This window comes from Mustelus asterias, chromosome 21 (assembly GCF_964213995.1).
Source record: "Mustelus asterias chromosome 21, sMusAst1.hap1.1, whole genome shotgun sequence".
Lineage (NCBI taxonomy): Eukaryota > Metazoa > Chordata > Chondrichthyes > Carcharhiniformes > Triakidae > Mustelus > Mustelus asterias.
In genome coordinates, this window is record NC_135821.1 from 7,777,180 (window position 1) to 7,798,969 (window position 21,790).

General features: G+C 47.1%; 1 protein-coding gene across 2 annotated transcripts in view; it reads left to right on the forward strand.

The window, feature by feature from the left end:
• The window catches only part of LOC144509049 (GTP-binding protein 1-like), a 32,893-nt gene extending 12,896 nt beyond the window's left edge, over positions 1 to 19,997 (forward strand). Inside the window, exons 6-13 of one of the 2 annotated variants that reach the window (XM_078237334.1) lie at positions 1,635 to 1,749; positions 2,564 to 2,708; positions 6,558 to 6,740; positions 9,140 to 9,275; positions 12,012 to 12,190; positions 14,211 to 14,390; positions 14,610 to 14,660; positions 19,239 to 19,997. In XM_078237334.1, coding sequence (XP_078093460.1) covers positions 1,635 to 1,749; positions 2,564 to 2,708; positions 6,558 to 6,740; positions 9,140 to 9,275; positions 12,012 to 12,190; positions 14,211 to 14,390; positions 14,610 to 14,660; positions 19,239 to 19,328 — 1,079 coding nt within the window. In that variant the 3' untranslated portion in view covers positions 19,329 to 19,997. The remainder of the gene's footprint in view (positions 1 to 1,634; positions 1,750 to 2,563; positions 2,709 to 6,557; positions 6,741 to 9,139; positions 9,276 to 12,011; positions 12,191 to 14,210; positions 14,391 to 14,609; positions 14,661 to 19,238) is intronic. The other variant, XM_078237335.1, reaches the window with a different exon arrangement.
• The last annotated feature ends 1,793 nt before the right edge of the window (positions 19,998 to 21,790 follow it).

The window sequence follows — 21,790 nt, forward strand, 5'->3', positions numbered from 1 at the left end:
TCACAGCGCCAGAGACCCAGGTTCGATTCCGGCCTTGGATCACTGTCTGTGTGGAGTCTGCATGTTCTCCCCGTGTCTGCGTGGGTTTCCTCCGGGTGCTCCGGTTTCCACCCACAGTCCAAAGGTTTGCGGTTTAGGTGGATTGGCCGTGCTAAGTTGCTCCCTTAGTGTCACAGGATTAGCAAATTAAATACTTGGGGTTATGGGGATAGGGCCTGAGTGGGATTGTGGTCGGTGCAGACTCAATGGGCTGAATGGCCTCCTTCTGCACCGTAGGGATTCTATGATCATTGACTTGCCTCAGTTAAGGCCACAGTCTGGTTTTAGCAGAAAATGTCTTGTACACAATACAGATAAACATATTCCACAGTCAGATATTTGTTTTAAAAAATCATTTACTGCCGTTCACCAACCACAGAAGTACTGTCTCTCCTTCAGCCAAAGAGGGCATAACACGTACCGACTATGCAAACATGAATGTAGCAAACTCCGCTCACGTGATGGTGTCTGTTACCATATTTTATTTATTGATCTGTTTCCCTATAGGCTACATAGAATGTACAGCAACAAGCCATTCGGCCCGACTAGCCCGTACTGGCATTTATATTCTGCCCTCTTCCTCCCATTCCATCTCCTTCATCTCAGCCTTTCAGCATATCTTTCTATTCCATTTACTCTCCTGGTCCTCTTAAACACATTTGACCGCCTTCCTGTGGTATCAAATTCCATATTCTAATCGCAGTGTAAAGGCAGTTCTCATTTCCCTATTTGCTTTTTCCCACAATGGAAACAGTTTCTCCACCCTGACCAACATATTCCATAATTTTAAAGACTTCTATCAGGCCCCCTCAAAGCATTTTTTTGTTTCCTGGCCCAACCTGTCCAATCTCTCCCGATGGCTCCAGTTCTTAGTTCTGGTAAATCTGATTTTTTTTTGTTGACACTCCAGTGCGTCTACATTCTTTTTATCCTCCATGAGGCTGCTGCCAACTGTTAAAGCAAAATTCCCCCAGTTATAATCAACTGTCCTGTTAATTACTGAAAATAAATGTTCAAATACTGCTCTGTAAAGGCCTTCTTATTAAGTTCTTATTAACTAACTTTTTGTTTAACGTGAGGAATATCCCAAGGTGGATGTAAAGGGAGCGCTATTGGCTGGTATGGGAGGGCAGGGGTTAAAATCTGCGGGGGTGCGGGGCGAGGGAGAGAAGCACTGCTGCCTCACGGCACCAGGGACCCGGGTTCGATTCCTGGCTTGGGTCACTGTCTCTGTGGAGTCTGCACGTTCTCCCCCTGTCTGCATGGGTTTCCCCCCACAGTCCAAAGATGTGCAGGTTAGGCGGATTGGCCATTCTAAATTGACCCTAGTGTCGGGGGATTAGCAGGGTAAATATGTGGGGTTACAAAAATAGGGTCTGGGTGGGATTGTGGTCGATGCAGGCTTGATGGGCCTAATGGCCTCCTCCTGCACTGTAGAGATTCTATGATTCTATGAAGGTGGGTGGGTGTAGAATGAGGAGATTCGGATGGTAGGACCCTAGCGGGCTGAAGGGTGGTCCTGCACTCTGAGAGTTGTTACTGCTGGTGGAATGACCGAAGGTTGACGGATTTGGTTCTGTCTCTTTATCAATCAGAAACTCTGAAGTTGCTGCAGAGGCTGTTGAAGTCTCCGGGCTGCAGAAAGATCCCAGTCCTGGTCCAGAACAAGGATGATGTGATTGTAACAGCATCAAACTTCAGCTCCGAAAGGTAACGGCTACAAGGCCCACTGACCGGGGACAGAGCTTTAGAATAGTTTCCTGCTTCCTGAAAGCATAGAGTCTAGACGGCAGACAACTCTGCGGCTGCCTGGCGCTCCCGGCTGTCTGGCGCTCCCACAACAAGCTTGACAGGGTTGAGCTTCCTGCCAATCCATTCTCTGTGCTGTGAGTCAGCATGTGTGCTTCTGGTAGGGTGGGGTCATTGGATTTAGGGTTTTGATCTGTCACCTCTCCCTAACCAGTAGCTAGTTACAGCATCCCTTTGATCTGTTATCTCAGCACAGTTAGTAATTGGAATGGGGCGCTCCCTCTGCCTGGTGTTTGCTCTGTCAGTTGGGTGGGTGTTGCTTGAGATGGTGCAGCATAATTGAAAGGGTGACTGTCGAAGACTGTGTAAAGACTCTTTCTTTATCTGGTAAAGGCCTCCTTTTCTCTAACTCTGTGAGCCAGGCTATCTAAGCCATGCCAAGCTCACCTTGGGAGCGTTTGACGCTGAATCTAAATGGGAGTTGCTTCTTTCAGGCAGCTCTCTGCTGTGAGACTGGAAGCTTTGGGGAGATGATCAGTACGAGTTGCTCAGAGGAGTGTTGCACCCCCTGTTGTCTTGGTGACAGTTCGGAGGAAGGTGTATAAAATAATGGCCGCACAGCTCAGGAGACATTCATTGTCCTGACCAACTCCTGCCCGTCCAATGTCCCTAGTGTTTGCCCTCGACATGCCGTGTCAGTGAATCCTTCATTGACCCAGAACCGGTTTGTGTTCTCCTGTGTAACCCAGCCCCTTTCCTTTTTCCTTTGCCTCAGGATGTGCCCAATTTTCCAGATCTCCAACGTGACCGGGGAGAACCTGGAATTACTGAAGATGTTTCTGAACCTGCTGTCGCCACGGACAAGTTTCAAAGAGGATGAACCAGCCGAGTTTCAGATTGACGACACTTACTCCGTCCCGGTGAGACCTGGGATCTAGGTGCTACAAAACGGCCTCTGTATTAATCCTGTCTATTAATTGTGCAGAGGGGAATTTCCTGTTACTCCTCTAGTATGTCAGTAAGAATATTCAGTGCCTGTAGTGTAGTAGCACGAACAAACCAAAATTAATTCCAAGTCATCGACAAAAATATGACTTGGAGATGCCGGCGTTGGACCGGGGTGGGCACAGTAAGAAGTCTCAACACCAGGTTAAAGTCCAACAGGTTTATTTGGTAGCACGAGCTTTCATAATATGATAGAATTCTCCATCAAGATGGAGCGTGATCTAGTTGTTTCTGACTAGGGTCCTGAATCTCAATAAAGGAAGCTATGATGGTACGAGGTGCGTGTTGGCTATGATGGATTGGGAAATGTTATTTAAAGGGATGACGGTGGATAGGCAATGGGAAACATTCAAAATGTGCATGTGTGATTGTTTATTCCTGTCTGGCCCAAAAGTAAAACTGGGAAGGTGGCCAAACCATGGCTTACAGGGGAAATTCGAGATGGTATTGGATCCAGGCAAGGGGCATACAGCAAAATCAACAGACCTGGAGATTGGGAGCAGTTTAGAAGGAGGACCAAGGAATTGATTTAAGAATTGGAAAATAGAGTCTGGGTGTAAGCTTGTGGGGATATAGAAACTATTGGGTATGTGAGGAGAAAAAGATCGGTGAAGATAAATGTAGGTCCCTTGCAGTCAGAAATGGGGGAATTTATAATGGGGAACAAAGAAATGGCTAATCAACTAAATACATACTTCTGTCCTCACAAATAAGAAATGTTGGGGCGCACATGGTTTAGTGAGTGAGAGAAATGGCAGGAAATCGGTATTAGTAGAGAAATGGTATTTAGGAAATTGATGGAATTGAAGGTGGATGATCTACATCTTGAGGAAAGGCCCTAGAAATAGAGGATGAATTGGTGGTCATCTTCCAAGATTCTATAGACTCTGGAACAGTTCCTATAAATTTGAGGGTAGCTAATGTTATCCCACTATTTAAAAAGGGAGATCGAGAGAAAACAGGGAATTATAAACCAGTGAGCCCGACGTCAGTAGTGGGGAAAATTCTCGAGTCCATGATCAAAGATTTTATAGCGGAGCACTTGGAAAACAGTGGTAGAATCTGACAGAGTCAGCACGGATTTACAAAAGGGAAATCGTGCTTAACAAATCTACTGGATGAGGGGGAGTCAGTGGATGTGGTTTATTTGGACTTTCAGAAGGCTTTCGACAAAGTCCCACATGAGAGATTAGTGTGTAAAATTAAAGCGCATGGGATTTGGGATGGTTTCTTGGGATGGATAGAAAACTGGTTGGCAGAGTGGGAACAGTAGGAATAAACAGGTCATTTTCCGAATGGCAGGCAGTGTCTAGTGGGGTACCACAGGGATCAGAGCTGGGACTCCAGCTTTTCACAATTTGTATTAATGATTTTAGATGAGGGAACTAAATGTAACATCTCTGAATTTGCAGATGACACGCAGCTCAGTGGGAGGTTGAGCTGTGAAGAGGGTGCAGAGATGCTTCAGTGTTGATTTGGACAAGTTGAGTGTGTGATCAAATGCATGGCAGGTGCAGCATAATGTGGATAAATGAGGTTGCGCGCAAGTGCAGCAGGTGGTAAAGAAGACAATGGAACGTTGGCCTTCATAGTGAGAGGATTTGAGTGCAGGAGCAGGGATGTGTTGTTGCAATTATACAGGGTCTCGGTGAGGCCACACCTGGAGTATTGTGTGCAGTGTTGGTTCCTTATCTGAGGAAGGATGTCCTTGCTATGTGGGAGTGTAGAGAAGGTTTACCAGGCTGATTCCTGGGATGGCAGGTCTGTCATAAGTGGAGAGACTAAGTTGGTTAGGATTATATTCACTGGAGTTTAGAAGAGTGACAGGGGATCTCATAGAAACATAAATTCTAACAGGATTAGACAGGATAGAATCAGGAAGGACATTCCCAATGGTGGGGGTGTCCAGAACCAGGGGTCATAGTCTGAGGATACGGATTGTAGGACAGAGATGAGAAGTTTCTTCACCCAGGGAGTGGTCAGCCTGTGGAATTCACTACCAGTGAAAGCAGTTGAGGCCAAAACATTGTATGTTTTCAAGAAGCAGTTGGATATAGCAGTTGGGGCAAAGGGGATCAAAGTGGGGGGTGGGGGGGAGGTGGGATCAGGCTATTGAATTGGATGATCAGCCATGATAATGAATGCAGAGCAGGTTCAAAGGACCGAATGGCCTACTATTTTCTATGTTTCTATGAATTGGAGCATGCTTAGTACAGCCTGTTTCTCCTGATATCCCAATTGGATTTATTACTGACGATTTTATAAACGAGCTGTAATTTTGGACACTCATTTACCTGAGGAACCCTCAGAGCCCGGGGACTGTGTTGGGATTCTCTGACATGTTGGCTTAGGCTCCTTACTATGTTGGCTTAGGCCAGCTCTCCGCTGGTCAGTGGGATGATTCCAGTTCTGAAGGCTTTCTTTTATTCTTTGGGATGTGAGCATTGCTAGCAAGGCCAGTGTTTGTTGTCCATCCCCAGTTGCCCTTGCTGGGCCATTTCAGAGGGCCAGTAAAGAGTCAATCACATTGTTGTGGGTCTGGAGTCACGTGTAGGCCAGACCAGGCAAGGACGGCAGATTTCCTTCCCTAAAGGGCACCAGATGGGTCTTTGTGATAATCGATGACAGTTGCCATGGTAGCTTTGTTCCAAAAATTAAATTGGATTTAAATTCCACCACCTGCCGTGAGAATTGCCTGGGCCACTGGATTTCTAGACCAGGTCCTGAAAAGTTACCAATGTCCCCTGGCACCAATGTGCTGGAGTAACAGGATGTCTGGTAGAGGGGGTTGGGGTGGAGCCACTATGTTCGGTGCTGATAAAACAAGTTAACTTGGTGTCAACTAGTGTTCCAATGCGGCACCGAGGGGATGGAGCAGTCAGCAGTCTTCCAGATTATAATGTTCACGCAAGGCCCTGTTCAAGTCAATAAGATGCCATGACACAAGTCGGTGTAAAAGCAAATTACTGTGGATGCTGGAATCTGAAACCAAAAGAGAAAATGCTGGAAAATCTCAGCGGGTCTGGCAGCATCTGTAAGGAGAGAAAAGAGCTGACGTTTCGAGTCCAGGCGACCCTTTGTCAAAGCTGAAAGGCACAGAAAGTGGGAGATATTTATACTGCAGGGGGGAGGGAATGAAAGATGAGTCATAGCCACAGAAACCAGGGGGAAAGGCTGCTAATGGCAGCCCGCGGAGAGAGTAAAGGGTGTGAACGGCCAAACGGCAGAGAAGCTGGAATCAGAGGGTAAACTGTGACAGATGAAGATGTGGCGGGGGGAAGAGGGCTGATAGGTGGGAGAGAGGTAAAATTGAGGAAAAGGGGGATAAAATAGGGGGAAAGAGTGGGAAAGAAATAAAAGGTAGAGAACAGTTAAATGAAAACGAAGGGCTAGAGGTGGTGTTTGACTTCCTGGTTGACATTCTTAACCTGCACGAGCAAAGGAGAAATTAGCTGGTAATCTAAAACTCTCTTAGTTGTCTGCCTGAGTACAATTTACGGCGTTTCCCGACATTACAACAGTTTCTCCTCAAAAGGAATTCATTGTGTTCTGAAGCTCCCAGGAATAAAAAATTTGTTTCCTATCCAAACCATCCTTCGAAAGGTGGATCAAAGTCTAATGTTTCTGATGGAAATGGGACTGCACTCTGACTGGTTAACGATAGCAGCATTGTGGAGTTTCACCATACATGTTTACCTGGTGCTTGAAGATTAAATTGTAAACCACCCCCCCCCCCCGTCTCCCGTTTTGATTTTATTCTGCAGGGTGTTGGAACAGTGGTATCTGGAACCACCCTGAGGGGTCTGATCCGATTAAATGACATATTACTGCTCGGACCCGACCCACTGGGAAACTTCATGCCCATTGCGGTGAAATCGATCCACAGGAAACGAATGCCGGTCCGGGAGGTTCGAGGCGGCCAGACTGCATCCTTCGCTCTGAAGAAGGTAACACTCGCTCCACACAGACTCGCTCCACGCACACATTAACACCCAGGCTTTCCCTCCTATTCGCGCAACAGGTTGTGTGCACGTGGAGAAAAAAAAAGTATTAAATCCCATGTCAGTTTTGTTAGCAATTTCTGATCCATGTGGAAAAGCAGCACCCTGGAACTCCGTCCATAACATTTCCCAATACAGAATCAGGCCTGATTCGGAGTGGTCCACGCGACTGTTTACATAGAGGGAATAGAAGGTGTGAATGGCCAAATGGCAGAAATCAAAGAGTAAGCTTCCTCATCACCCCTTCCTCATCACTCACCTGATGAAGGAGCAGCGCTCCGAAAGCTCGCGCTACCAGATAAACCTGTTGGACTTTGACCTGGTGTTGTGAGGCTTCTTACTGACCCTAGTTCAACACGGAAACCATAGAAACCCTACAGTGCAGGAGGAGGCCATTTGGCCCATTGAGTCTGCACTGACAAGCATCCCATCTAGGCTTTATCCCCATACTCCCACATATTTATCCCACTAATCCCTCTAAGCTACGCATCCTGGGAAACTAAGAGGCAATTTAGCATGGCCAATCCACCTAACCTGCACATCTTTGGAGTGTGGGAGGAAACCGGAGCAGCCGGAGGAAACCCACGCAGACACGGGGAGAACGTGCAAACGCATGCTTCACATCCTAACCGTAATCCTTTCGTGATTATCTAGTTTCCCCTCGATCATCCATGCAGAGGGTGATATTCAAACACAAGGCTCTGAGGGAACTTGATAAAATGGCTACCAGGAAGATGCTTCCTCTTGTGGGGGAGATTGGAAATAGGGGCACAGGTTTTTAAATTAAGATGTCTACCGTTTAAGGCAGATGAAACTTTTCTTAGGGTGATGAGCACCTGGAATTTGCTTCCCCAGAAAGTATTGGAGGCTGGGTCATTGAATTTATTCAAGACAGAGTTAGATTTCTGATCGGGGAGTTCTGGGTTATGGGGAGCAGACGGGGGGAGAGGGGGGCTGGGTGTGAGACCACAGCCACATAAGCCATGATCTTATTGAATGGCGAACAGGTTTGAAAGACTGAATGCTGTGTTCCTGTTCTATTTACCTTGACCACTCCCTGTGCTATTGACCTTTATATTCTCACCACTCTGAAGAGGTTTCTCCCATATTGGATTTATTAGTCATAATCTGGGCGGCACGGTGGTTAGCACTGCTACTTCAAGCGCCAGGGACCCGTATTCGATTCCCGGCTTGGGTCACTGTCTGTGTGGAGTCTGCACGTTTACCCCCCCCATGTCTGTGTGGGTTTCCTCCCACAGTCTGAAAGACGTGCTGGTTAGGGTGCATTGATCTGAACAGGTGCCGGAGTGTGGCGACTAGGGGATTTTCACAGTAACTTCACTGCAGTATTAATGTAAGTCTACTTGTGACACTAATAAATAAACCTTTTGGGCGATGCTGTAATTGGAAACTCTCGCCCTATCGAACGGTTTCCATAATTTTAAAGACACTCAATTCGACATCTAGGCGGCACAGTGGGTTAGCACTGCTGCCTCACAGCGCCAGGGACCCGGGTTCAATTCCCGGCTTGGGTCACTGTCTGTGTGGAGTCTGCACATTCTCCCCGTGTCTGCGTGGGTTTCCTCCGGGTGCTCTGGTTTCCTCCCACAGTCGAAAGACGTGCAGGTTAGGTGGAATTGGCCATGCTAAATTGCCCCTTAGTGTCAGGGGGATTAGTAGGGTAAATATGTGGGGTTATGGGGATAGGGCCTGGGTGGAATTGTTCTTCTGCACTGTAGGGATTCTAAGATGGCCGTCCTCAGAGCCGTAGCCTGCTTATCCTTTCCTTATGGTGATAACCTCTCAGTTCTGGCATCATCGTTGTTAATCAGTGGATAACGGTGATACTGAGACCCACATTCAGTCCCAGCTCCTTGTTGATCTCCTGAGGTCTCGGTCGGAAGGGAGCTGATGGTCAGGGTTGCTATTCTGCTTTTTCAATTCACAGGCGATGACTTCACACAAACGTTTGGGAGGGAAACTTTGGCAAAGAGAAAATGTAGATGGAAAGAAGTTACCCACCCGAGAGGCAGACATCTGAGGACATAGACTGAGGGTTAAAGGGGGAAAGTTAAACGTGTTTAGATCAAAGGAAATTTCTCTCATAGCTAATGGGGAAAGTAGTTGCAAATTTTAAAAGGAGACTGCAAACATTCTCCTCCTGAGCTGCAACCTGAACATCCTGGGAGACTCTTGTTCTGAACATCTATTATCGACATGTCTAACTCGCGCAGATTGTTTGTATTTTGAAAGCATTGAAACAACAGCACTTTACGGATCTGTATGTCCTTTAACAAAAGCACAGCTGCTTTAGAGTCTAACCTCCCCTTTCCCCCAACCCCCAGATCAAACGTTCCTCCATCAGAAAGGGAATGGTGATGGTCTCTCCGAAACTCAATCCTCAGGCGTCCTGGGAGTTCGAGGGAGAAATCCTCGTGCTGCACCATCCGACAACAATCAGCCCTCGTTACCAGGCCATGGGTAAGCACGCTGGGGGTGGAACTTGCTGTGCAGGAGTGCATCATCTCCCGTGGAACCGGAGAAATGTTACAGGAGGCCATTCAGCCCATCTTGTCCATGCCAGCCCGAAGACACCCAGGTGCCCTTTCTAATCCCATCTTCCTGCACCTGGCCCATAGCCCTGTAGCTTACAGCACTTAATGTGCAGATCCAGGTACTTTTTAAAGGAGTTTAGGGTCTCTGCCTCCATCACCAACCTGGGCAGCGAATTCCAGACACCCAACACCCTCTGCGTAAAAAGTTCTTCCTCGTGTCCCCTCTACACCTACTGCCACTTATCCTGAATCTATGTCCCCTGGTTCTGGAATTCTCCACCAAGGGTAATAGTTTTATTCTGTCCACTCTCCTCATAATTCTGAACACCTCTATCAAGTCGCCCCTCAGTTGCCTTTGTTCCAAGGAAAATCACCCCCAATATCTGTGCTGCTCCTGGACTATGATATCTGCATCATCCCTTTCCTTTGTAAACAGGGAGGCAAAATATTCATTTAAAACCCCTTCCCACAGCCTCTGCATCTGCGCACAAGTTCTCCTCCTCCTCTTTGATAGGTCCCACTTTTTCTTTAACCTTTTAGCATCTATATATTGGGAAGACACCTTTGAGTTTCCTTTACTTGCTAATCTTTTTTTCATGCCGTCTCTTTGATTTCCCTATTTCTCTTTTTGCTTCATCCCTGCGCTCCCTGAGTTTGTCTCGACCATCTGCAGTGCTCAGTTCCTTGTGCCTATCCTACGCTTGCTTTTTTTCTATTTGACCTTTCCCTGTATTCCTCTGGACAATCCAGGAGGAGGTGTGATCTAGATTTGGCAGCTACCACTCTTATTTCTTTGGAAGGGACGTGTCTACTTTGTACAGTTAGGATCTGACTTTTTGGTGCTTCCCACTGATTTATCCTCTAGCAAATAAGTGAACCTTTTCCGTACCAAACTCCTGTAAGTTCCACTTGACTGGGGAGGGAGTTAACAATTCAGTTCCAGCTTGACTTGGTGAGAGGGGTTGGCTCAAGCCTCACTCCAGGGACTTGAGCCATAATCGAGGCTGACACACCCTCGTGCAGTACTGAGGGAGTGCTGCACTGCTGAAGGTACTGGTGTTTTGATGAGGCATTTAACTGTGGCTCCATCTGCCCTTAGGGTGGATGCAAAAGGTCCCAGGGCATTACTTTGAAGATGAACAGGGGGGAGGTTGTCCCTTGTGTTCTGTCCAATATTTATTTCTTGCCTGATGTCACTTCCTTTTTTAAAAACAAAACCAGATCTGGTCATTTCCCCTTTGCTGTTTGTGGCAGCTTAAACTGATCAAACTGACAAGTGTTTCCTCATTACAACAATGACTACTCGACAAAGTGTACTTGATTGGCTGCAAAATGCTTTGAGACGTCCTGATGGGGTAACCAAGAAGGTAGATGAGGGCAGTGCAGTTGACGTTGCCTACATGGACCTGAGCAAGGCCTTTGACAAGGTACTGTATGGTAGGTTGTTGCATAAGGTTAAATCTCACGGCATCTAGGGTGAGGTAGCCAAATGGATCCAATATTGACTTGATGACAGAAGACAGAGGATTGTTTTTCAAACTGGAGGTCAGTGACCAGCGGTGTGCCTCAGGGATCAGTGTTGGGTCCGCTGTTATTTGTCATTTATATTAGTGATTTGGATGAGAATTTAGGAGGCATGGTTAGTAAATTTGCAGATGACACCAAGATTGGTGGCATAGTGGACAGTGAAGAAGGTTATGGAGGATTGCAGTGGGATCTTGATCAATTGGGCCAGTGCGCCGATGAATGGCAGATGGAGTTTAATTTAGATGAATTTGAGGTGATGCATTTTGCTAGATTGAACTAGGGCAGGACTTAGTTAATAGGGCATTGGGGAGAATGACAGAACAAAGAGATCTAGGGGTTCAGGTACATAGCTCCTTGAAAGTGGAGTCACAGGTGGACAGGGTGGTGAAGAAGGCATTCGGCATGCTTGGTTTCATTGGTCAGAACATTGAATACAGGAGTTGGGACGTCTTGTTGAAGTTATACAAGATATTGGTAAGGCCACACTTGGAATACTGTGCACAGTTCTGGTCACCCTATTATAGATAGGATATTATTAAACTAGAAAGAGCGCAGGAAAGATTTACTCAGATGCTACCGGGATTTGGTGATTTGAGTTATAAGGAGAGGTTGGATAGATTGGGACTTTTTTCTCTGCAGTGTAGGAGGCTGAGGGATGATCTTATAGAGGTCTATAAAATAATGAGGGGCGTAGATCAGCTAGATACTCAATGTCTTTTCCCAAAGGTAGGGGAGTCTAAAACTAGAGGGCGTAGGTTTAAGGTGAGAGGAGAGAGATACAAAAGGGTCCAGAGGGGCAATTTTTTTCTCTGAGGGTGGTGAGTGTCTGGAACGAGCTGCCAGAGGTAGTAGTAGAGGCAGGTACAATTTTGTCTTTTAAAAAGCATTTAGACAGTTATGTGGGTGAGATGGGGATAGAGGGATATGGGCCCAACTTAATGGTTAAAATTGGGTGGCATGGACAAGTTGGGCCGAAGGGCCTGTTTCCATGCTGTAAACCTCTATGACTGAGGTTGTGGAAGGTGCTATCGAAATGCAAATCTTTGTCAATTCTATCCCCCCTGGGTGAATCTTATCAGCAGTTTCATTGTGAACATTCTGTCCATTTGCTCATTTAACTCCTCCTATCCCACAGTGCACTGTGGCAGCATCCGTCAGACAGCCACCATTCTGTCCATGAGCAAGGACTGCCTGAGGACAGGTGACAAGGCCACTGTCCACTTCCGCTTCATCAAAACCCCAGAGTACCTACACGCCGATCAGCGCCTTGTCTTCAGAGAGGGCCGGACCAAAGCCGTGGGGACGATAACCAAGGTAAAAGGGGGACAGCGTTGGGTCTGGGCCACGTAGTCATACAGAAGATGCCCTTCGGCCCATCGTGTCTGCATCGACACATTAGAAACACCTGAACTCCCACCTAATCCCACTTGCCAGCACTTGGCCCATTGCCCTGAATGTTATGATGCGCCAAGTGCTCATCCAGATACTTTTTAAAGGATGTGAGGCATCCCGCCTCCACCACCCTCCCAGGCAGCACATTCCAGACCCTCACCACCCTCTGGGTAAGAAAGTTTTCCCTCCCATCCCCCCAAAATCTCCTGCCCCACACCTTGAACTTTGTCCCCTCGTGACTGACCCTTCAACTAAGGGGAACAGCTGCTCCTTTTCCACCCTGTCCATGCCCCTCATAATCTTGTACATCTCGATCAGGTCGCCCCTCAGTCTTCTCTGCTCCAGAGAAAACAACCCAAGCCTATGCTGCCTCTCTTCATAACTTAAATGTTCCATCCCAGGCAGCAACCTGGTGAATCTCCTCTGCACCCCTTCCAGTGCAATCACATCCTTCCTATAATGTGGCGACCAGAACTGCACACAGTGCTCCAGCTGTGGCCTCACCAAAGTTCTATACAACTCCAACATGACTTCAAATTATTTCTTCCGAAGTGTATCACCTCACACTTTTCAGGGTTAAATTCTATCTGCCACTTATCTGCCCATTTGACCATTCCGTCTATATCTTCTTGTAGCCCAAGATACTCCGCCTCACTGTTAACCACCCGGTCAATCTTTGTGTCATCTGCAAACTAATCCTACCCCTGGCACTGTCAACAGTGTTTATATAAATGAGAGTTGGATAGTGACGAGCTTCGGGGCCAGGGTGACGCAAGGAATACTTCCTGTTCCTTCTGGAAAATCCAGAGGTGGGCCTGACATAAACAGGAATAAAACTCGCATTAATGCACTCGTGGATAACACTGTGTGCTGAGAACCTCTTAACTTCTAGTCCTGTTCCCAAAGTCTTTGACGGGAGCTCTTTGGGCTCCCATTCCTTCCTTCCAAAGCCTAAAGAGCATCTTGCTCATGGCAACAAGAGGCTATTAGGCTCCTCCTGTTCTGCCTCTTAATTAAACCGTGGTTGGTCAGCTCTTCACCCTGTATCCCTAGATACCCGTCACCCACAGCAATCTATCCACCTCTTGTCTACGTGACCCACCGCTTTTTGAGGGAGAGTGTTCCAGATTTCCACTGCTTCCTTATGTAGAGTTTCCTGACTTTACTCCTAAACAGACTGTCTCTCATTTTGTGAAATACAAACAGAAAATGCTGGAAAATCTCAGCAGTTCTGGCAGCATCCACAGGGACAAAGAGAAAGGGTTAACGTTCCGGGTCCGTATGACCCTTCCACGGAATTTTATGATGTCTCCTTGTCTGAAATTTCCCTTTTGGATACTTTTAACATGTAAACATCTCTAATTACATTGCAACTTGACCTTCTAAACTCTGGGGAATGCCAGCCACATCTATACAACCTGGCCTCATAATTTAACCCTCTGAGCCCTGGCATCAAGATAACCCTGATCCCATCCTGATGGGCACCATGTTCAATGGTATCTATTAATGGGCAGTGAGAGGATGTCCTCGCTGCCTTGTCCCAAACCAGGATTGCTGAGGTTACCTTGGCCTGCTTACTGAGATCAAATCAGCTGATCTAAGAGTTCAGGGACTGACTGCATTGTGACATGGTGCTACACCAGAGATGCCATTTAATCCAACTTTCCCAGCTGTGGAATAGTTGTCTGCATTTTGTTATTTCAAATAGCTTGCATCTTAGAATCTGGATAGTTCAGCCATTAATTCAGTGACCTGCTGAGCGAATGGGGTAAAATATCACTGGGTGTGTGTGTGTGTTATCTGGGTGAGCTGGAGTCTGAATTGCTGGTTGTAGATTTTGCAAAGCAGTGCAGGCCCTGGGGAAATGGGGGAAAGCAACAATAGATCGGCCACTGGGAAATGTTCTAATTGACCGTTTGCTCGGGTTTCTCTTGCAAACCAGTTAATCCAGACCACAAATACATCGCCATCCAACACCAAACCGCTCCAGCTGAAGATGCAGTCGACGAAGAAGGGGGCCCTGGTGAGGAAGGAGGAGGTGCCGGCAGCGACTAGTTCGACCCTTGAGGAGGGTCCGTCTTTGGGACAGACGGCAGCTGTGCACACACTGAGCCAAACACAGGTAGGTCAGGGTGTCAAAGCGCCTTGTTTGTACCAAACTGTACGGCCAACGGTGATGCACGGTTGAAGCTTGCCGCACGCTCGCCTGTGACCCAGAGGAAGTGTCATCATGGTACTGGTGTCAATGGGGAGTGTTACAGGTTTAGATCTTCAGCTATCTTGTCTGCTCATGTTGTCTCTGTCTCTCTTTTTGCTCTCTCTCTCGCTGCACGCTTTGCAGATGCCTTCAGAGGAGGATAAACAGAATCGAGATGTTAATAAGGAGAACAAGGTAGCTGCTCGGATTCATTTGTTCTGTGTCATTAGGGCTGTGGTTTCTCATTTGGGGAATGTGCATTGCCAAAGACCAAGGTTAATATTGATTTGAGCTGCAGAATAAGAGGGGAATCTGGTTACGATTAATGGGGTGAATAAGACCAAAAGATAAATGAACAGTGGGAAACATTCAAAGAAGCAATTCAAAATATTCATCAAAAGTAGATTCCATTTGAAAAACCGAAGCTTAGCCAGAAAGCCCTGACCGTGCCTCACTCAGGAAGGTAAAGATAGTATTAGATTGGAAGAGACTTGCAATGTTGCAAAAAAAATCTTAACTGAGGATTGGGAGTGTTTCAGAACCAGCAAAAGGCCATCAAAAAGTTGACAGAATGGGAAAAAAAATTGAATTTGGGAGTAAACTTGTCAGAAAAATAGAGACAGGTTGTAAGAGTGTTTTTCAGTCTATTAAAAAGGAAGAGAGTAGCTAAAGTAAATCTCGGTCCTTGAGAAGCAGAAACAGCAGAGGCATCAAACAAATATTTTGTGTCTATCTTCACAGTAGAAGACACAAGTTCCCTACCAGAAACAGAAACCTCCGGGCTAAAGGGACTGAGAAAATTAATTTCAGAGATAAAGTATTGGAGAAACTTAATGATTAAAATTCAACAAATCCCCAGGACCTGCTGGTCCAGACCCTAGGGGTTTAAGAGAGACCAGCTGTACAGGTAGTGGATGTACTAGCTAAGATTTTCCAAAATTTCATTGATTCAGGAATGGTCCCATTTATTGTTTTCATTCATGGGGTGCGGGCGTCGCCGGCTGGGCCAGCATTTGTTGCCCATCTCTAACTGCCCCTGAACTGAGTGGCTTGCCCGGCCACTTCAGAGGGTAGATGAGAGTCAGCCACATCGTCGTGGATCAGCGTTGGGGTCTCGGCTGTTTGCAATCTATTGGTTGAAGAGGGGGTAATGTATCTTGAGTTTCGCGATGATATCAGGCTAGATGGAAAAGATAAGCCGTGAGGTCACGGGCAGCAAAGAGATACAGACAGGTTAGGCAAGTGAGTGACAAGGCGGTGTGAAGTTATTCACTTTGGTTGTAAGAATTTAAAGGTGTGAAACTTGTATTGCTTAAAGATTTGAGTGTGCTGGTACAAGAAATGTAGAAAGTTAGCGTGGAGGTGCAGCAAGCGATTAGGAAGGCAGGTGGCATTTTGGCCTTTGTTGCAAAGAGTACAAGAATAAAGCTGTCTCGCTACAAGTTGTGGAGATGTCGGCGTTGGACTGGGGTAAGCACAGTAAGAAGCTACAAGTTGTACAGGGCTGTGTTGAGACCACATCTGGAATACTGAGAGCAATTTTGGTCTCCATATTTAAGAAAGGATAAACTTGCATTGGAGGCGGCACAGCGAAGGTTCACTGGATCGGGCCCTGGGATGAGGGGGTTGTCCAATGATGAGCCTGAGTAAATTGGGTTTATATTCTCTGCAGTTTAGAAAAACGAGAGGCAATCTCACAGAAACCCACATAATTCTGAAGGGTAAGAGGCAGATTTTTTTTACACAGAGTGGTGGGTGCCTGGAACTCGTTGCCGGGGGAGGTAGTGGAAGCGGATACGATAGTGACTTTTAAGGGGCGTCTTGACAAGTACATGAATAGGATGGGAATAGAGGGATACGGTCCCCGGAAGGGTAGGGGGTTTTGGTTCAGTCGGGCAGCATGGTCGGTGCAGGCTTGGAGGGCCGAAGGGCCTGTCCCTGTGCTGTAATTTTCTTTGTTCTTTTGTTCCTTGTAAAAGTAAATTACTGCGGATGTTGGAATCTGAAACAAGAACAGAAAATCTCAGCAGGTCTGACAGTGTCTGTGGAGAGAGAATAGAGCCAATGTTTCAAGTTTGGATGATTTTTCATCAGAGCTGACATTGGGTCATCCAGACTCGACGTTAACTGGTCTCTCTCCACAGATGGTGTCAGACCTGCTGAGATTTTCCAGCATTTTCTAATTCTGAAGGGGGTTTGATAGGGTGGATGCAGATTATTTCCGCTGCTCGGGGAATCTAAATCGCGGGGACACAGTGCTCAGGATACCGGGCCAATCATAAAAGCATAGAATCCTACAGTGCAGAAGGAGGCCATTTGGCCCATCGAGTCTGCACCGACCACAATCCCACCCAGGCCCTATCCCCATGCACTTACCCAAGCTAGTCTCCCTGACACTAAGGGGCAATTTAGCATGGCCAATCCACCTAACCCGCACATCTTTGGACTGTGGGAGGTAACCAGAGCACCCGGAGGAAACCCACGCAGACACGAGGAGAATGTGCAAACTCCACACAGACAGTGACCCAAGGCCGGAATCGAATCCGGGTCCCTGGTGCTGTGATGCAGCAGTGCTAACCCACTGTGCCACCGTGCCGTGATCATTTAAGACTGGGGTAGAGTAGTCCAAAGATTCACAGCCATTTGAGTGAAGTAATTTCCCTTCTTCTCCGAGGGTTGTGGATGCTCCATAGTCGAATACGTTTAAGGCTGGGACAGACCGATTTGGGAATTAGGTGATGTGGGGGACACGGATTTGAAGCCCAAAGTCAGACATGGCTGGTGGAGCAGGCCGAACCAGCCAAATTCCTTCCACTTCTGCCGATCGGGGATGAGTCTGTCACCTGCTGCAAACTGGTCCCACCGCAGCTCTGGAAGGAAGTGGAGAAAAGTCAGGATTCCTGATATCCCCCTCCCTGCGCATGTGGCAAGATGAGGGACACGGATAGACAGGAAGAGACCTTTCCCCGTGGTGGAGGGATCAGTGCCCGGGGGACATAGATTTAAGGTGAGGGGCAGGAGTGGACGTGAAGACAAACTGTTCTCACCCAGAGGGTGGTGGAACTCGCTGCCTGAACAGTATTGAAGAAGTATTTAGATGTGCACTTGCGATGCCAAGGCATACACAGCTGTGGGCCAAGTGCTGAGAAATGGAGTTAGAATAGCTGGGTGGTGGTTTTTGACCGGCGCAGATGTGATGGGGGCAGCACGGTGGCACAGTGTTAGCACTGCTGCCCCTCAGCGCCAGGGACCTGGGTTCAATTCTCAGCTTGGGTCACTGTCTGTGCGGAGTCTGCACGTTCTCCCTGTGTCTGCGTGGGTTTCCTCCGGGTGCTCCGGTTTCCTCCCACAGTCCGAAAGACGTGCTGGTTAGGGTGCATTGGCCACGATAAATTCTCCCTCAGTGTACCCGAGAACAGGTGCCGGAATGTGGCGACTCGGGGATTTTCACAGTAACTTCATTGCAGTGTTAATGTGAGCTGACTTGTGACACTAATAAATAAACTTTTAAAACTTTATTTTAATGAGCCCAAGGGCCTTTTCAGTGTTGTAGACCAATATAACACTCTGACTCTGAGTGTGGGAGACCATTCAGCCCACTGTGTCCGTGCCATCAGCTGAACTGCACAAATGAGCCAATGCCTCTGGGAAGGGAAATAAAACACACGTGAATGTGAATACTGAGGATGCTGGAAATGTCAGCAGGTCAGACTTTCACCTGTGGAGAGAGTTAATATCTCTGACGTGAATAAACTTGGTTACTGCCATTACCTGTGGGTGGATTTATTAGGGTTTGGTTGAGTTCGCTGACATTCCCAGCCTAGACATGTAGAAAGAATACAAGACGCTCATTCACGGTGACAATTCAGACCCCCTCTAAGGTTAATGTGCAGGTTCAGTCGGCAGTTAGAAAGGCAAATGCAATGTTAGCATTCATGTCGAGAGGGCTAGAATACAAGAGCAGGGATGTACTTGCTATATAAGGCTTATACAGCCTTATACAGAGGCTGTATAAGGCTCTGGTCAGATCCTATTTGGAGTATTGTGAGCAGTTTTGGGCCCCGTGTCTAAGGAAGGATGTGCTGGCCTTGGAAAGGGTCCAGAGGAGGTTCACAAGAATGATCCCTGGAATGAAGAGCTTGTCATATGAGGAATGGTTGAAGACTCTGGGTCTGCATTCATTGGAGTTTAGAAGGATATGGGGGGGATCTTATTGAAACTTGCAGGATACTTCGAGACCTGGATACAGTGGCCTTGGAGAGGATGTTTCCACTAGTAGGAAAAACTAGAACCAGAGGGCACAACCTCAGGCTAAAGGGACGTTCCTTTAAAACAGAGATGAGGAGGAATTTCTTCAGCCAGAGAGTGGCGTGTCTGTGGAACTCTGTGCTGCAGAAGGCTGGGTCATTAAGTATCTTTAAGACAGAGATAGATAGGTTCTTGATTAATAAGGGGATCAGGGGTTATGGGGAAAAGCTGGAGAATGGGGATGAGAAAAATATCAGCCATGACTGAATGGCGGAGCAGACTCGATGGGCCGAGTGGCCTCATTCTACTCCTATGTCTCATGGTCTGCCGCAGTGCCTCGGGGATGTGTCCCAAAGCATACATTTTAGTATCGTGTAATGGGGGCTGATTGGCCCAGAACCACTGTTACTGGGAGTGGGACATTACTGATGTCAGTACCCGCTTGCTACCTGCTGGATTAACTAACTGCAGAAGAATTCCTGGTCTTGTAACGATGTTTTCCTCTGTCTCTGGTTTTCCTACCAGCCCAAGGGCGGCGGAGGGAGAAGACGGGGTGGACAGCGACACAAGGTGAAATCGCAGGGAGCAGCCGTGACTCCGGCCAGTGGCTACTAGACACCGAGCATGACTTCAATATGCAACAACAAGGCAAGGAAACCCCCTCCCTCTACTCTGTATTCCCTCCCCACCCCGCTCCCACCTCTCCCATATCCGAAAGAATTATGGAAATGTCTGGAGCCAATCAGGAAGTGACATGGACATTGTTCTGTTTTTTTTAAAAGAAGCATTTTTTGAAATGGATTTTACATTTTAAACCATTCGGAAACGGCAACTGATGCATTTCGAGCCTATTTTGAATTTTATGCATGTCTGTAGATTTTTTGATATAAAAATGTTTGAAAACAAAAAGAAACCAGAAGCTGGCTCCAAATGAGCTGGGAGTGTGTGAGAGGAACATAGCCAGGCTCTTCCGTTCATTCCATCCCTCACACACCACTCGCCTATGGTCGAAAAATTCATAAATGATTGGCGGCTGATGAGGCAAGGGTCATTTTCTTGTCACCCTGAGGGAGCCCTGTTACTTGGTGCTGTGTTAATATTCAATCTGGTGCTGGGACAGCAGGAGGAATTTATTTTACCGAGTCTTAAATTGAATCGAAATTGGTATTTGGGATCTTGTAGCCCTGTTATATTGGCTGCAGGAAGTGTTGAGCCTATGCCTTTCTTCCTCCATTTCTCACCCCGGTGTGTGGCCAGGGTTGCTTAATAAAACTGATAACAGCTTTTTGCGTCTTCTCCTCCCTACAGTGTTCAAACCCAATGTTTCTTTGACATGAAAGCATGAGTATGAAAAGGTGAAGCTGGGGTATAAAATAAATCCACCTGTTTAATAATAGCTGGTTACCTGCTTTTGAGACCCAGGGCTGAGTTCGCGTTGCTTGGAATGCCAGCTTGTTTTTTTGCCCCCTATGCACCTCCCCAAATTTAATCGATTTTTCTGTTGGCTGCAGTTGAGGTGATTTGAGGACATGTGTTTAGGAAAACAGGCTTAGTAACCTGCTTAACCAGGTCTCTTTCCTGTGGCGCGGAGGGTTCAACCAGAGACGGGGCCAGGCCTGAGGGGGCGAATGGTTCTTTTCCATGCCTACCCCACCAAACCCCCTCCTATACAAGAATTGGTTCGTTGAAATTTGTATCAGGTTGTGGCCTGCACAGAAATCTTCACTCAGTGGGCCGTCTCACACTTGGAACTTGAGCATCCTGGCTGTCTGTGCCAAGGCAGGTAGTGAGAATATTATTTTGAGTAATTGTGTGGGGAAAGAGTGGGAGGTATAAACTTTATCCTCCTTTGGCACCAGTTCAGTCTCTGCAATCTGTCACTAACTTGGATTGGTTTGGGGGGGTTTGTATATGATAGGATGGGGAGGGGATTGGAATGTACAGATGCGCATGACACGTACTCAGTACAAAGAAAAGTGCCTTGCTGGAACATTGACACCACTACTGTAGTGGTCTCCCCTGCCAAGACAAATATGTTGATGATCTCGCATGGTGTAAAATATTCCAGATAATTAATTGGCTGTTTCACCCATAACTGGAAGCATAGTCATTCCTTCAAATTGTAACCCCTCCTCCTTGCGCTGTTCAATCTCGCCATGTTTAGAATATTCAATTTTGTCACTAGATGTCAGTCACGTACTCTGAAAACATGTAGCCAGGTCGGTCGGGAAAAGCTGTTATATATAGGAATACATTAAAAATGTACAGCACAGAATCCACCCATCTCAGTCCATGGTGTTTCTGTTCCTCTGTGGGGGGGGGGGAGAGAGGAGAAATGCTGGTTTGAATTCAACATGTGGGTGGATATGGTGTGGTCATGATTACTGCTTCCCCCCCCCCCCCCCATCCGAGGGGGAACAGCTGTAACACTCACCTGATCAACCATTCCAACTGTCAGTTAATCTCCAATCCAATCAGCCTGTGTAGTCCATACCTTGCATCACAAGTGTGCAGTGTTTTGAAATGGAATAATTTGGGGGGGCGCGGGGGGAGAGCGGCGCGGCAGCTCAGCATCACTCACTCAGATTGCAACTTCTAATGCTGGAGGCATGTTGATAACACTCACCCAGAGGGTGTCAGATCTTCCCTTTCTGTTCTTGGAATGAGGGGGGGGGGGTGGCATTGTGCTGTGTTCATCAATAAAATCGTTCAACTTCACTGAGCTGTGACTCTTTGCAATGAGAACTGCTGCAAGTGTGGTGTTGTCCTAATCCCAGCTGTATTCGGATCAGTAAATGGTGACAGACATTCGATCTCTGTACACGCTTATTTACAGAGTATTAGTTGCTAGGGTGAGAAGAAAGGCAGTGTTTTTTTTAAGCTTGTGTGGTTGTTTTACTTCTGTCACTGGGGAAATGAGGTATGTATATACACTGGCCTGTGCATGGGGGGGGTTTTACTCAGTGGTGCTTGTGGTTCAGAATTGAGCTGGGGTTTGTCAGAAGTTTCTATTAGAGGACACTCAGTTCCTTTAAAATCAATAATCCAACATTGGAGTTCCCTCCCTACACTGCTCC